Below are 14,397 nucleotides of genomic sequence, written 5' to 3' on the forward strand. Positions count from 1 at the left end.
AGGAGAGGAGGTAATTCTGACTTTGCTATGACAATCTGGCGCTTCTGAATCAGCTACTGTTTTGTTACTGGTTTAAGTATTTGCTATTGACTGTTCAAATGCGGAGTGTGCGCGCGCGCGTGTGTGTGTGAGAGAGAGAGCCAGAGAGAGCGCGAGAGAGAGAGTCGGGTACCTGACCTTTTACCCTTTTATGTTGCTTGCAATGGTGTATTTAGAGAGCCTGGTAAAATTGTTTTATGAAATTAATCTAACACTGACAGCAGTTATGAGGGAGACTGGAGCTAGTGGTCAATCTTTTCCCTCCAGTGAATATTTCTCAAGTTAGATTCATTTTGTAATATCAGTTTCTGTATAGACACGTGATAGAGACTTGAAACATTTTAAAGCTATTGAACATTTCCAACTATGTTACCAAGGAAAAAAGATACAGTTCATAGAATCATGTGGAATGTTGTCACTCTATATGAAGTAAGTTGTCACAGTGGAATCTGCCTTTAAAAAAGCTTATTAGACATTTTCAGCTACACTGAAACAGTAAAACATTTTTTTTATAAATAAAAACAAAATCAGCAAAAAAAAAAAAAAAAAAAGGTAAAGTACCACAAATATTGTAATTAATAAAATTAATTAATTAATGTCTTGTATGCAGGTGCATATGGGCCCGGGCGTATTGTGGGCCCGCCGAGCCGAGCGGGAACCTTTAATTGAAACGAGGGAATGAATAGAGCCCTGCACGGGCCGGCCCTTCCGACAGTTTATCAGAATATTCTCGGCCTGAGTCTGACCCGAGCCCGTGTCTTTTTTCTCTCTCTCTTTCTTCCCCTTTACACAGCTGCTGTTGCAGCAAATAGGCTAGTCCAGTTTTGGTTTTTAATGGCAAAGTGGTTATATTTATTTTCGTTTCTTTATTAAGTTAATTTAGAAATATGTTTGGAACATTTTATGTTTGTTAAATTCAAGTTGTTGTTTTTTAAAGTAACGATTTGAGCATATGTTTGATCAATTTAGCCTTCTCAAATCAACATGACTTGCCTAAAATAAAATCTATAGATATAAAACACTTCATGCAATTCACAATATTAATTTAAAAATGTAACCTAGATAAATGTGTGCTGTTAGATGCTTATACTACGGGGCCGTTGAATGCTTGAATCTGATTGGCTGACGAACGTTTCAGGGAAACGCACGGTGAACGTAGTTCCAGGCAGCTCTCTTGACCGCATTACAGTTCCATATCACTTCGCATAGTTAACTGTAATGACGGAAAGTAGCATACAGTACCTATACAGCACACAGGAAGTACTGCAATCACACGTGCTCGCACACGCATACTACGGTCACGCAGTTTGCACAAAAAGGTGTTGCAGCGCTGCTCTGACGATTTGATCAGTTAGCCTACATAGTGTAGCAACTTAAAGGCTACATGACATTTCTCACTAGCGAAGTAATAACAGCGCTGTTTAGAGACGCTGCTGCAGAACACTGTTGAGGGACGCACAGAGGTAGCCTAATTTACACAAGCTCTCGCTCTCTCTCTTTCTTTCTCTTTCTCTGTGTGTCTCTGTCTCTCTCGCTCTCTTTCTAATAACTTCATTAATAACTGCATTAGAATGCTATCAACGGCTCAAGCCTCCATTACCAGCTTTAAAATGACGTTTTGGAACTAGCAGAAGAGGCGTTGGATGAGATGCGGAAGAAATATTCCTACTCACAATAGCAATTTAAGTACAAAAACCGGAGGAATACCTTTAAATATATAATCTGATCGATGTCTTGAGGTGTGGTAACCGTAGTATAAGCGGAATAATTGACGACACGTTGTCAATTATCCCTTACATATACAGTCGTTTGTGCGGAGAGTGGAAGCTGAAGCGCGCTTTACAGGAGATGGAGGTGCCAGCGTGATCACTTGCATTTTTTTCTTAAGAGTGGAAACTTAACATATGCCATCATTTTTGCTCATAAAGGTAAGAGTAATGCAACATTCGGAATTGTAAAGGGTCTACTTTTATTTGTGTGCACTCACAAACAATATCAACAAAAGTCTGTGCTTTTTTAAAATAATTAAGGAAAACAAACAGGATGCGCTTTCTGTCGTCTTGGTCTTGAGCAGGAGCGGTTCTCAGCGAATACTTGCCTCCTCACAGACATGATAAATATATCTAATAGACTGCTTTAAATACTTTGAAACGAAATAATTCAAATAGAAAACAAAAACTCTTTCATTATGTAGGCTAATCCGTAAAGATGTATTTCTCTCTAAAGGCGCGAGTCCTGAGGAGATGGAGAGTCAGGATCGTCAACTTCATCTTGTGACAGACTCAGAAAATACTAGTTCATTAATAAATAATTCAAATATCTCCTTATATTTATTTATTGTTTTTGTTTTTTTGGCCTTCTGTACCAAGATTGTGTTTGCATGCAGTATACAAATAGCCAACGGCAGCATTTTAGTATCATGTTGAAAAATAAGATTAACGTCATAATATTTTAAGAATAAAGTCAAAATTACGATCATAAAATCAGGTTATAGGCCTATTGCGTGAAGTTAATGTGTGAATTCCACCTATACCCCGCCAAAAAAATAAATTAAATTAAAAGTCTGTGGCATCCAACCTGTCATTCTTCACATTTAACATATAAATAGCAATAAAAGGTAGGCTTATTGACGTTTTTTGAAACTCTAATTGATCGATTTCATGAAACATTCGTTTGTATTAAATTGTTCTGATTTTTTCAACATGCATTCAAATATTTATTCATGTTTATTTCGTGCTGCAAATATTGAAAATATCATTGATTCACATGCTGCTTGAACTGAGACGAATATAGTTATCTCACTACAAATTTAGAAGCGTAAAAACACATTTATTGTTTGTAGTATTTTATTATAAAGTTGACAGAAGGCTGACACTTTGTGTTTTAATATAAGTAACAAAGCACAAAGCTTATTGCGATTATTGGGTGGCTTGCGTGCTACAAATGATGAATGGACTTGAAAACGTTAAATATTATTTCCAAGCATTTATACCGTAAATAAAACAGCTTGTGAATACACGTAACGTTAATCACTTCAGAAAAATCAACAATAAGTTAACCGAGTTGGAGCCAATAACGTTTAGGGGGGCCTATACACATTTTTTTTTTGCATATGGGCCCGGGGCTGACTTGCTACGCCACTGGTTCTAAGAATGTTTTGCTAATGTTCTCAATAAGTTATGAAAACATTATTTCTGAATTGTCTTTGAACGTTCAAAACATCCAAATTTTCTTTTTGTTAATGCAAACATGAAAGGAACATTATATCATTCTGCAAACATTATAGGAACGCTACTTTTGAATGGTCTCTAAACAAGTTCTGAAACAAGTTGTAACATTTATAAAAGTTTAGACATCCAACAACAAAAAAAAAGTTTTTGTGCTAACATTTTGAGAACATTACCAAAGACCATATAACTTCAAACGAACATTCTTTTAATGTTACTGTAAGAATGTTTGTTCATAACTTGCCAAAGGAACCTTGCCAAAATGTTAGCCAAAGTTCTGAGAATGTTCCCTGTTACCTTGTCAAAAATTATTCTAATTTAAACTTGTACTAGTGTACATGTGTATAAAAACACACCAATGGCAAATGCAAAACAGCAGGGGGCACAACATGCACAAACTAGCTTGTGAACTGCAAGTTGCAATGTATATTTAATAAAAAAAAAAAAAAGGAAAAGAAAAAAAAACTTTGATTAATTGATATAAGAATTACAGATGGAAGTTTATGATTTCTGTTCTGAAGATGTTGCCTGATTTTATTTTATTTTTTCCTTAACTGTTAGAATATTTCTATTGTGTATGATTTCCTGCAGGGGGAAACAAGTTTGATTCAGATCTGTTATGAAGACATCAACCCAATGCTGTTAAAATGGAAAAATCAAACTCAGCAGACAGTGGCTGTGAAGTAACCTGCAATACACATAAATACACATGAAAGACACATAACTGTTAGCTTGAAGATGGTCTAAAAATATACAGGAAATGCTGGTGAGACTTTTTTGAGATGAGAGGACAAGAGACTCTTTGGTGGAGGCAGTGGTTGTCATTCACTAGAACAGAAAACTCAGGGCTAGGGCCACTTCCTGTTTGGTAAAAGATGCAGTATGAAATGACACAGTAGAAGCAATCAAAACAGAAAGGCTAAAAACTGTTGCACGTCACTTACAGGCCAAGCAACAGTAAGGTGCGGCATCCACAGAAACTTCATCATTTCAAGGAATGTAATGGAAATGAGCAGGACAATCACTCTACTGTTCTTGGCCTCACATGTGTCCTTCACAGGTAACATTATTTCTCTTGCTCTCTACATACTTATTGCATAGGGTGTCATACATCTACATACATCTAGCACATTCAGCGCAGCGTTTTGATGGTTTACTATATAGGTTGTGAAATCTGTATTCGTCGCTGTCAGGAGCAAATGTTTAGAAATTGAATATTATAACGTTTTTGTGTTTTTTCCTGTAAAAAAACATTGAGGTCAAACATCAGGACATCTTCATGTGGTCATTTTAGTTTCCCTGTACAACTAGCAAGTCTTGTAGCATAAAATGTAACATCTAAGACTTTTAAGTGACAACTGTGCAATACACTATTGAGTTTGCAACATAATATCTGAAAAGATGATGCAGAAGGTGATTATATATTCAGTAGTATATATACTTAGGTAATTGAAAGAGTTGATTAACGCTTTCTATCTGTTCAATACAAATGCTCAAAGCAACATTTTTTTTTTTTTTAAATAGTATTAGTTAGAGAAATGTTTGTTTGTGAATAAAGTAATATTTTAGAAACATACCATTTGTACAAATACACAAAAGGTTTGTGCTGCAAATTAATAACAAAACATGCCAAAAAGACAACAAACTAATTTTCGATCCCTATTAAATATGTGTGTTTGCTGCCACGCCGTAAGTGGAAGAATTTAGGTACAAGTTTGAGGCAAAATAGATAACTGATGGCATAGCCCCTTTACATATGTACAACCATTTTAGCCCAAATCCAAATATTCATCTACTAGATATTTCTTGCATTTGGAACGAACTGCAAAATCGTTAAATCTGTTGTATACGATAACGCTTACTTAGCAGTCAATGTGGCATAATTTAAAAAAACTATTTCTCATTTTCTTAATTCATCATGATTCAGTGTTGCTGTCATATACAGTATTAAATAGAATCGCACTAGGTAAACAACTTAATTTTAATATTAATAGCTTCTTCAAGGTAATTAGGGGCCTAAAATAATAAAACCTACTGACGATTTTAAATTTGTAATCAATCTAAAGTACCTCTTTGTGTTTTTCATTCTTTTATTTTAAGCAAACAAATTTCAGCTAGTGATAAGTAATGCATTAGTGATAAATGTACACTGTAAAACAAAAACAAAAATCTGACAGGACATTATCTGTTAATTTTATGCAATGCGTTAATGCTAAAACACAATGCAATGCGGTGCAAAATTCAAAATACAGGTGTTTTACGGAAAATTTCTTAATTTTAATACAGTACCAGTACATTGTTTTTTTTTTTTTTTTTTTGGTGTTTTTTTTTTTGTGCGACGGGCTAGCTTTGTGATGGTTTGCATACGACAAAAAAAAATCTGTTTCCATATATATATATATATATATATGTGTGTGTGTGTATTTGCTGTTTTCATAATATTCGTGTCTATTTTTTTTGCATTCTAGACTTATATACTGTATATTGATTGTTACTAAGCCCTTGTTTCTGTATGCAGTGATCTTGCAGAAGAAAACTGCTTTTTGCCCCTATGGCATGTGAAAGGTGTGTGGTCAGTTTGCTAACCTTCATCCACCAGCCCCCATAAGCACCGATTTGATCTGCAGTGATGCAATGGGGGCTTCACTGTTTTGTGCTCATTCTTGCACTTATCTAGACCCATGCAGAGAAACCACCGAACAAGATGACACACTCACATTTACACAGAGATCACAGAGAGACAGACAGAGGAGCCTGGGCCCCTTCTGCCTCGAACAGGAAGGCATGAGTGCAGTTTTTTCATAAAGATTATTTTGTTCTTTGAACCTCTAAACGTTTTTAATATAGAAACAAATTACGATGAGAGTGATGAATGAGACTTATCCATTTTACATTTAATTAGGCAAGAATTGTCTAAAATAATATTTCAGTAGGTTACCAAACAAGCACCTTAAGATCACAGTATGCACATCATACCATGTGCCGAATGAACTCTGTCGACAAAGCATACAGTATGGTGCATGTTAGTTTTAGTTACTTTATTTAATGCATTTATCTAATCATTGGCTATTTATAAACATTACTTATAGATTTATAGCAGTAGAGTGGTGACTAGACCAAAGTTTATTTGATTCATGCTTGCATTACACAGTTTTTTTTCTCAATTACTTCAATGTTTTTATTTGTCCTAATGATAGGTAAAAATCATTAGTGCAGAAATGTCTTAATATCTTTGAGAACTGATTACAGTTAAAAGTCATTAATTAAAGTTAAATGTCAAGTTAGATATTGAAGTTTATCCAAAAAAACCTTGCTAAGTTAATAGATCGCAATGCAGTGCTCGTGAAGTATTTGGATGTGGCCCATCTTCCTCTGTTTAAGAGGAACAATTATGAATGCAGTATATATTGTAAAAAAAAAAAAAAGTGCAATGTAACTCGAGTTTTGTCTGTTTAATTGAATTTCAGTTGTTTATTTGTGTTGTGCAGTTATGACAAACCATGGTGCAAATAGTGGTATTTGGAAGATTTTCATATACACATTTACGTCATTTCAAGTCACGTTCGTAGAAAATGCATTTAGACTTGTTTTGTTCACAATCAAGACACAGTCTTCATGAAACATCAAGTAATCTCAAATACTATCCATAGATTTATTTTGATTGTTCTGTTAAATAAGAGAGTCCGCGGCATATTGAGCAGTCCGATTAAATGTTCCATACATGTGTGCACTGTTTTTATTTATTTATTTAAAAAAAGGGACAGTGTACTATTTTTAATAAATGTTTCCATTCAGTGCATTGCACCGGATTTAGCCAGAGGCTAATTTTCACCCGCAGTCCCTTGGCAGGTCGTCACTAAACCACCTTTAAAAAGTGACACAAAATAAATACTACACAATACATTAAGACACCTTCTGCAATATTTACACTAAAATGCATATAATCTATATTTCAGCTTTGTTGGATTTGCCTTAGAATTTCAGTAAGTTTTAACTGGTCTCTGTGGTTTGTTTATAAAGTTGTAAAGCCAGTTTGCATTATACACATTTAATCCAATAAATGCAAGCAGATCATTTGTGTGCCGCTTTTGGGATGCCCCTGTTTAAACTCAAATTTTAATATGTTTTACAAGAATTTCTAACAAGAAAGAAAACATCAGAGAAAGTCTTTGTATATGAATCAGTGACTCTAGAACTAAAGCCTTGGGGTTGGAAAATTGTATTAACATCCCATAGACATTTAGGCATATACAATTTTTCAAATGTTTTCCAACTTCTTAGGTGCCTTAAAACTAAATTAACATCTTAATGTAATCTAAATACAGAGTTTTTTTTTTCTTTTTTTATTTGTATGGTGGTTTAGGTACTAGTGGTGCTTCTCATAAACGATGTTTTTTCAGACTTTTTTTTTCTCTCATTCTTCCATTCTCTTATGTATTCTTTCTTGTTTTCTTGCTTTTTAAAATTACAAAACCAACTAAGCAGAGAAAGGAAGAAAAGAAGACAAACATTACAAAACATATCCATAAATAACAAGAACACGCCATCAAATTCGAAACACCATATTTTAGTTCAGTACTTTACGAAAGTCTTTTAAAAATGTTTGTTCTATTTGCAGAGGCCTTGTCTGTGAGTGACCCAACGTATTGCTATGTTTTAGATGTTTTCCTGCTGCTGTATTCTATCCTTTTTACTGCTCTCTACTTCAGAGAGAAGGTAAGTTGAGCCCTAGCATGCACCGTTTGTTCCAAGTGAAGAAATTTACCTCACGGTTTTAACCGCTAACCTGTGTTCTGCCTTGTATGGCTTAGTTTACAAGGGAAGGGCCTGTTCCTCCAGATCCTGCGTCACCGGCCCGTAACCCCAATGAGCCTGTCTATACAGTGAGTTCTCATTAATAAATATCTCCCAAACAGAGGTTCATGTTCAAGGTTCAAATATACTTCCTACTATGATAATACTATGTAAGTGCATTTCCATCTCCCTCCCCACAATTAAGTAAACATTGGTTGGAGTTTTAAACAGTTTCACTACTTTGGTTTGAACTTCATTTTGGTTTGTTGCCATATTTGTGATGTGCATGGTTGCTATGCACTTCGGAAAATAAAAACTGGCCATTTATGAAGTTCCTTATTTTTTCCTTACTATAATCAAAAACGTTATATAGTACAACATGTATGCTATTATTTTCGCCACCTGAACAACTCAAATGGTCTTTTGGCAACCCTAGAACAGCTAAAATCTTTAAATAGGCCTTTAAAAAAAAAAAAAAAACACTAACATTGTTGTGATATATTTGTAATGTGTAAAGACATAATAAAGTGATAGCTAAATAGGCAGTGTTAATACGGTCTAGCTCTAGCCTACTATGGGTTGCATATGGTAACAACGCCATAGGCCTATCTGTTAACCGTACAAATATGTACCCTGACTCATTTTTAATCTAACATTTTGTGGTTACTGAAAATGTTGAAAAACTCTAATTAAATATTAATACTTTAAGGTAAAACAACCTACAAATATATGTAGGTACTTTTTACATTTTTACTTTATTCAAGTCCCACGATAATTCGCACCCTGAGTTGGCCAGAGCTTCTTAAAGTCGGGTTTAACCCTTAATTAAGCATATTTATTTTTAATCGTTACAAAATTCAAAAGTACTGCCTATGACCCAAATAATACTAAGGCAACGTGCGTGCTGTATGTTTTAGGACTTGGATCTGCCTCAGATGAGTTCCGATTATCAGCAACTGGATAGACCGGTGAGGTTATTTTATGTTTGAATTTATTGTAAATATATTTACATTAGCCACAATGGCAGATAGAGCATAGCAGTACATTAACTGCACATTAATGGTATCTAGTGTGTTGTACACTTTACTTCCTGCCTTGATCTCCAATCTTGTTTGTAATCAATGATACAATGATAAAGGTTAAATTGCAGTTCTGAAAGAAAAAAAAGAGGCATTTTTAGATGTCTACCAATATCTACATGTTTCAGATTAGAAGACGAGAGCCAGAGACACATTATCAGGTCAGTAACACTTGCTTGCAAAAAAGGATGTGAGTAACAGATAAGATGAACCAGATGTTTCTTACCTTGGTAAATTAGTGCGACATCTTTAATACCTGCTGCCCTCCTGTGGTTGTTTACAGTTGAACACTTACATTTAGTAATCGCTCTGCAATGGTGGTTGGTGTTATTTACTTTGGTTTGTGTATTTTCTAGGAACTGAGACCACATACAAGTGATGAATACCAGGAAATAAGAACTAAGGGAAAAAAAGTAAGTGTATCAAGGCAACGGACCGAATATGAGAGAAGTGTGTGGGTTGTGGGGTTAGGAAGTGTTTTTGATGTGAGGTTTACCCAGTGGTGTGATGCATAATATACGTACTGTGCTCCGTTGGCAAATCAATATAAATATTAATTTTCTATTTCTGTCTGCAGCCTCGCAAAGGCAAGAGCAAATCTGATGAGGTAGTGTACCAATTCATTTTAAACACTTGGTTTGATATGTACCTCAGTGGCATTCATATATTTTTAAACATAAAAATACCTTTTTATGACCACCTGGTATATAACATTTTTCTACAAATATGTTTATACAATCATCTTTTTAGCAAGTTACTATTCCCAAACGTATCCTCTTAATTGTCTTATAAGTGTTCTAGGTAATCACATGGTAGGTTTAAAACAGACTATAGTTTTGTAAAAAGGAAAAAAGTCAAAATTCATCAGTTCAAGTCATTTGTTTATTCCTTTAAAGGGTCGAACAGGGAGAAACAGGGATGCAGCCGAGGCTGTGGAGATGGAAACTTTTCCCACTGCAACATTACACAATTAATACAATTAGCACAAGCCCAGGAGCAACTTGTATCTGCCAACTAACAGACGAATTGTGTATCTTTGTTGGATGCATTTATATGTATTGTTTTTTGCATTTGTTACTTTGACTAACCTGTATTTTGTAGTCTTGCATACACTACCATTCAATGGTTTGGTGTCAGTAAGATTTTTTTTTGTTTTTAAATTAATACTACTATTTAGCAAGGATGCATGAATTTGATCAAAAGTGTCAGTAAAGACGTGTTTATAATGTTAAAAACGTTTTTTCAAATAAATGCTGTTCTTTTGAACTTTCTATTCAAAGAATCCAAAATAAATTACAGTGGTTTTCATAAAAATATTAAGCAGCACAACTGCTTCCAAAATCATAAAAAAAAAATAAAAAAAAAATTGAGCACCAAATCAACATATTAGAATAAATTCTGAAGGATCATGTGACACTGAATTCTGGAGTAATGACTGTTGAAAATTCAGCTTTGCCATAACAGGACTAAACAATATTTTAATATATATTAAAATAGAAAAGTTATTTTAAAATTGTATTATTGTTGTACAGTACTACGGTTTTGCTGTATTCTAATTAATTAAATGCATCTTTGGTGAGCATAAGAGACTTTTCAAAAACATTAAAAATCTTGCAGACCCCACACTTTTGAACAGTAGTGTGCGTTATGTATGTATAGATGCATTTTTTAAATACATGATATTGAATGTTAATGCAAGGCATGAACAGATCATTTTTTATAAATTTTATAAGACAATTTAAGTACAAAACCTCTGTCTGGAGAGGTAGTACTGTTATTTTCTACATATTTTGTACGTAAAATTGCATATTTGGTGTACTACTGTAAAGCATAAGGTTAAAAATAAACTAAAATTGATATCAGCTCCATAAATTCATCAACACGATCCAAAATATGACAAATATTAAAACACCAAAGACATGTTAGAATATTAAAACACTTGGAAAATGGTTTAATGATGTTTACAACAAAAGAGAACTGTACAGTTACAGTAAAAGATTCGTTATATATATATATAAAACAAACAAAATACAGCAGACAAATGCATCAAATCTAGCATGTATCCTGATTCACATACTTATATTCTACACAATCATTCAGTTCTAAGCTACAGTGATGTAGCCGTTTAGCGTTCAGTCTTGGGTGTATGTTCGCTTGATAACAGGCCAGGAATGGCACTAGACTTCAGGTCTGTAGTGATACTCAGAATCACACCAATCATCACTATTACAACGGTGAGCTACAGCGTTCTGAAGGGAGATCTAGAAGTACAATCTACAGTATGTGACCAGGTGAGAATGGAACACATTCCTTGAGCTTCAGCCGTAGGAAACATGGAAATGAGAGTATAGAGAGGGATTTCTTTTGAAATCAGTGACCAAAGTATTATGTACAGTCTTTTTTTATCTTAACCTTTTTTTTTTAAACAATAAGTTGGGCAGTGAAACTGATATCACATACACGGACACATCCAAAAACATACAAAAATACTATTTCTTTCACCTACAGTTAGACATTTTTGCAGTTAAATTCCATGCTGTTACAGAAAAAGAGCAACAGATCCAACGAACAAGAAAATTAAAAACGACAAACTTTTTTTTTCCCCACAAGCATCTCAGAAAAATACCAAAATATACATCTAAGCTTTGGAATTACTGAGGTTAGGACTACTGTCAGAGCTGGGTTCTGTTTCTTAATACACAAGCTGCAGGGTTTGGGAAGGAAGAGGAAAAAGAACAGAGTAATCTTTGGTATCTGCATTTGTAAAACATTACATATTTGGATATTTTTGCTTTGGGATAGAGCTTATAGTTGCTTTCGACTCTCCACTCGGCATAAAAGTATTAAGATCCATCTGAAAAGGACCGTGTCGCACAGATGCTGCCCTTGCAGGATGGAGGACAACGATGCATAGTTGCACAGCTGATCAAACCAATTGAAATCATGACAGTGGAAACAGCAAAGCTAGATAAAAGACATTGACAGAACATCAAAACCACGGGATGACGCACCTAAAAGATGACTATGGAGAAACGTTGCATGTTTTCTGTAGACAATCATAGAAACAGTGTTGCCTTGCTGCAGCCACAGAGTGGAACTCCAGAGGACAGTTTATCCTGAGCAGGTTGCAGTGAGCCCAGGACATCCTTTCAGCGTGTATTAAAAAACATCACCCAGCCCATGAGGGGTTACTTTAAGTCCTTTCCAGAAGCCGGCAGAGCCATTTTGCTTCCTCTTTCTACTAAACCCCACCCACTTGGCCACATGAGTCACCAATGATCTAAAACCATCAGCTAATGGTTGAGGCAGGGCACTAGAAGAGAGAGTTTAGTCCATACAATCACTTTGAAAGTCTTTGGTTACCACTGAGAAGGTGAGGAACAAGCAGACCGCAAATCCCAAAAGAATGAATGGTCAAACCCTGCAACAAATAAGGGTTGGGGGTTCATAAAGACGATGATTGTAAAATCATAAAAAAAGCTTTGGTATAAAATGAATGAGGAGCTATAGTGTGAACTTAAATTTGTATCAAAAGCAAAATATAAATAAGTGGGATGGGTTTTTAATATGCATGAGCTTGTGCGGTCCTCTGGGTATCCATCCGGTTCCTCACTCCAAACTTTAAACCGACATCTGCAGGCTTCTGTTCTGGGACAGATCTTTTTTTTATTATTATTATTATTTTATCTTTTGAAGTAGATTAAAGTAAGTTTTACTCAGTTTTGAGTTATAAATGAGGTATACAACAGCTCCTTTACTCAGACCAGCTCTCGCTCTGCTCTCTGGTGCATGACCTCTTCTGTAACGATCCTATTTTGTCACTAGACTGAGGGTCTACAGCGGCAAACCCCACTACAATCGAGAAACTATCCAATCACAAGTCAGAGCATCCACACACGCCAAAAAGGATCCGCAACAACTTCAAATGTACAAAGCTGCTGCCAGGTTCAACATCCTTCGATAAATCACATCCGAAACATATCATGAGCACACAGGTTCAAAAAGATATCATTTACAGCCAAGTGGTCAATTGCATCAAATGATGCATGATGCTTCCTTTTTTTTAAAAATCAGTTTCCTGTATTTCCTACCAATGAGTCTCACTTTTAAGATATTATGTCAGACAGAACCTCTCTAAAGTACTATCATTTGAAGTAAATGCACCACTAGCGCCCCCTACATATCAGCTGGAGTTGAGTTATTAGTAAAGCTTTTAACAGGTATCCAACCGGCTTGAGTTTTACCTACAAAATAGGTAGCAACACTTCCAAAATATCACAAAACACAAATAAAACTCACAGCGTTATTTTCATGGTTGATATGCACCATAAGAGTTTTGACATTGGTGCATGCTTGGTTGCATCCTCTTTAACATGCGCGCACACACACAAATTCACAACCGAAACAAAATCATCTCTCACATCAACATAGTTTGCTACAATGTGTCAAACTCTGAAATAATAGTAAGACATAAATGATAAATGCAAGTTTTTGTTAAACTAAGAAAGCCAGTGATGTTGCTCCCTCATGATATACAAAAAAAGGCATAAAGTAATTAAATTCAAATGATTGTTAAAATGCAACATGGCAAATGAAATTCATTAAAAGCAAAAAAAAAAAAAAAAAAGTAAGTAAGAATAGTTTGGTGCTATCAAGTCTGTTACATCAATGAAAGCTGGGGGCTTTCCTTTAGGAGCACCATCACAAGCCCATCCCACTCAAACAAACACATTTAAATGTGGGCAGGACACACAACAGCCACTCCCACATCACAAGGGTGTGGTTGCAATTTTTGGTCTTGACTTTTTTTTTCTTTTTCTTTTTTAGCATAGCTATAATATAAATGAAGTGATTTTTTTTTTTTTTTCCTTTTAGTGAATAAGCATGACAAAAACTACATTCAAACTAGATATTAGTTCAAATATAAAATATGAGCATTTTACATAAGTGAATATATATAGAATTTAGAAAAGAAGTTCTCTAATCTTGGAGTAATTCCTTATATAAATATATCAGTAACTCCCCACAGTCCTGGCGACCACCGGGTCATGACACTAATGCACAAAACAACACACAAATCTACACGTCCAGAGAGGCTACGTTGAAATTTCCGGACAGAACCAGCGGATTGAGCAGCAACAAGACCCAGCCGCAAAGACAAAGGCTTTTTCTTTTTTTACTTTGGCAAGTAGGATAACAAAATATTCATTACAAGTTAACCTGGACATACCCTTTAAGTAGTAGTAGTAGTACTTGAA

The 14,397-nt window shown here is 34.9% G+C and overlaps 1 protein-coding gene across 2 annotated transcripts; it reads left to right on the forward strand.

Annotated features, from left to right (window-relative positions):
* Positions 1-4,151: 4,151 nt before the first annotated feature.
* LOC107695491 (T-cell surface glycoprotein CD3 zeta chain-like) lies at positions 4,152-10,222 on the forward strand. Of its 2 annotated transcripts, none has more exons than XM_016495426.1 (8): positions 4,152-4,326; positions 7,885-7,982; positions 8,078-8,149; positions 8,978-9,028; positions 9,268-9,300; positions 9,496-9,552; positions 9,717-9,746; positions 10,036-10,222. In XM_016495426.1, the coding sequence occupies exons 1-8, from the start codon at positions 4,269-4,271 to the stop codon at positions 10,111-10,113; spliced, it is 477 nt and encodes a 158-aa protein (XP_016350912.1). In that variant the 5' UTR covers positions 4,152-4,268; the 3' UTR covers positions 10,114-10,222. The 2 variants fall into 2 exon arrangements, with proteins under 2 accessions (XP_016350912.1, XP_016350913.1); XM_016495427.1 differs by having other exon boundaries at positions 9,496-9,556; positions 10,036-10,114.
* Positions 10,223-14,397: the final 4,175 nt, after the last annotated feature.

Source organism: Sinocyclocheilus anshuiensis, unplaced genomic scaffold (assembly GCF_001515605.1).
Source record: "Sinocyclocheilus anshuiensis isolate Anshui unplaced genomic scaffold, SAMN03320099.WGS_v1.1 scaffold562, whole genome shotgun sequence".
NCBI lineage: Eukaryota > Metazoa > Chordata > Actinopteri > Cypriniformes > Cyprinidae > Sinocyclocheilus > Sinocyclocheilus anshuiensis.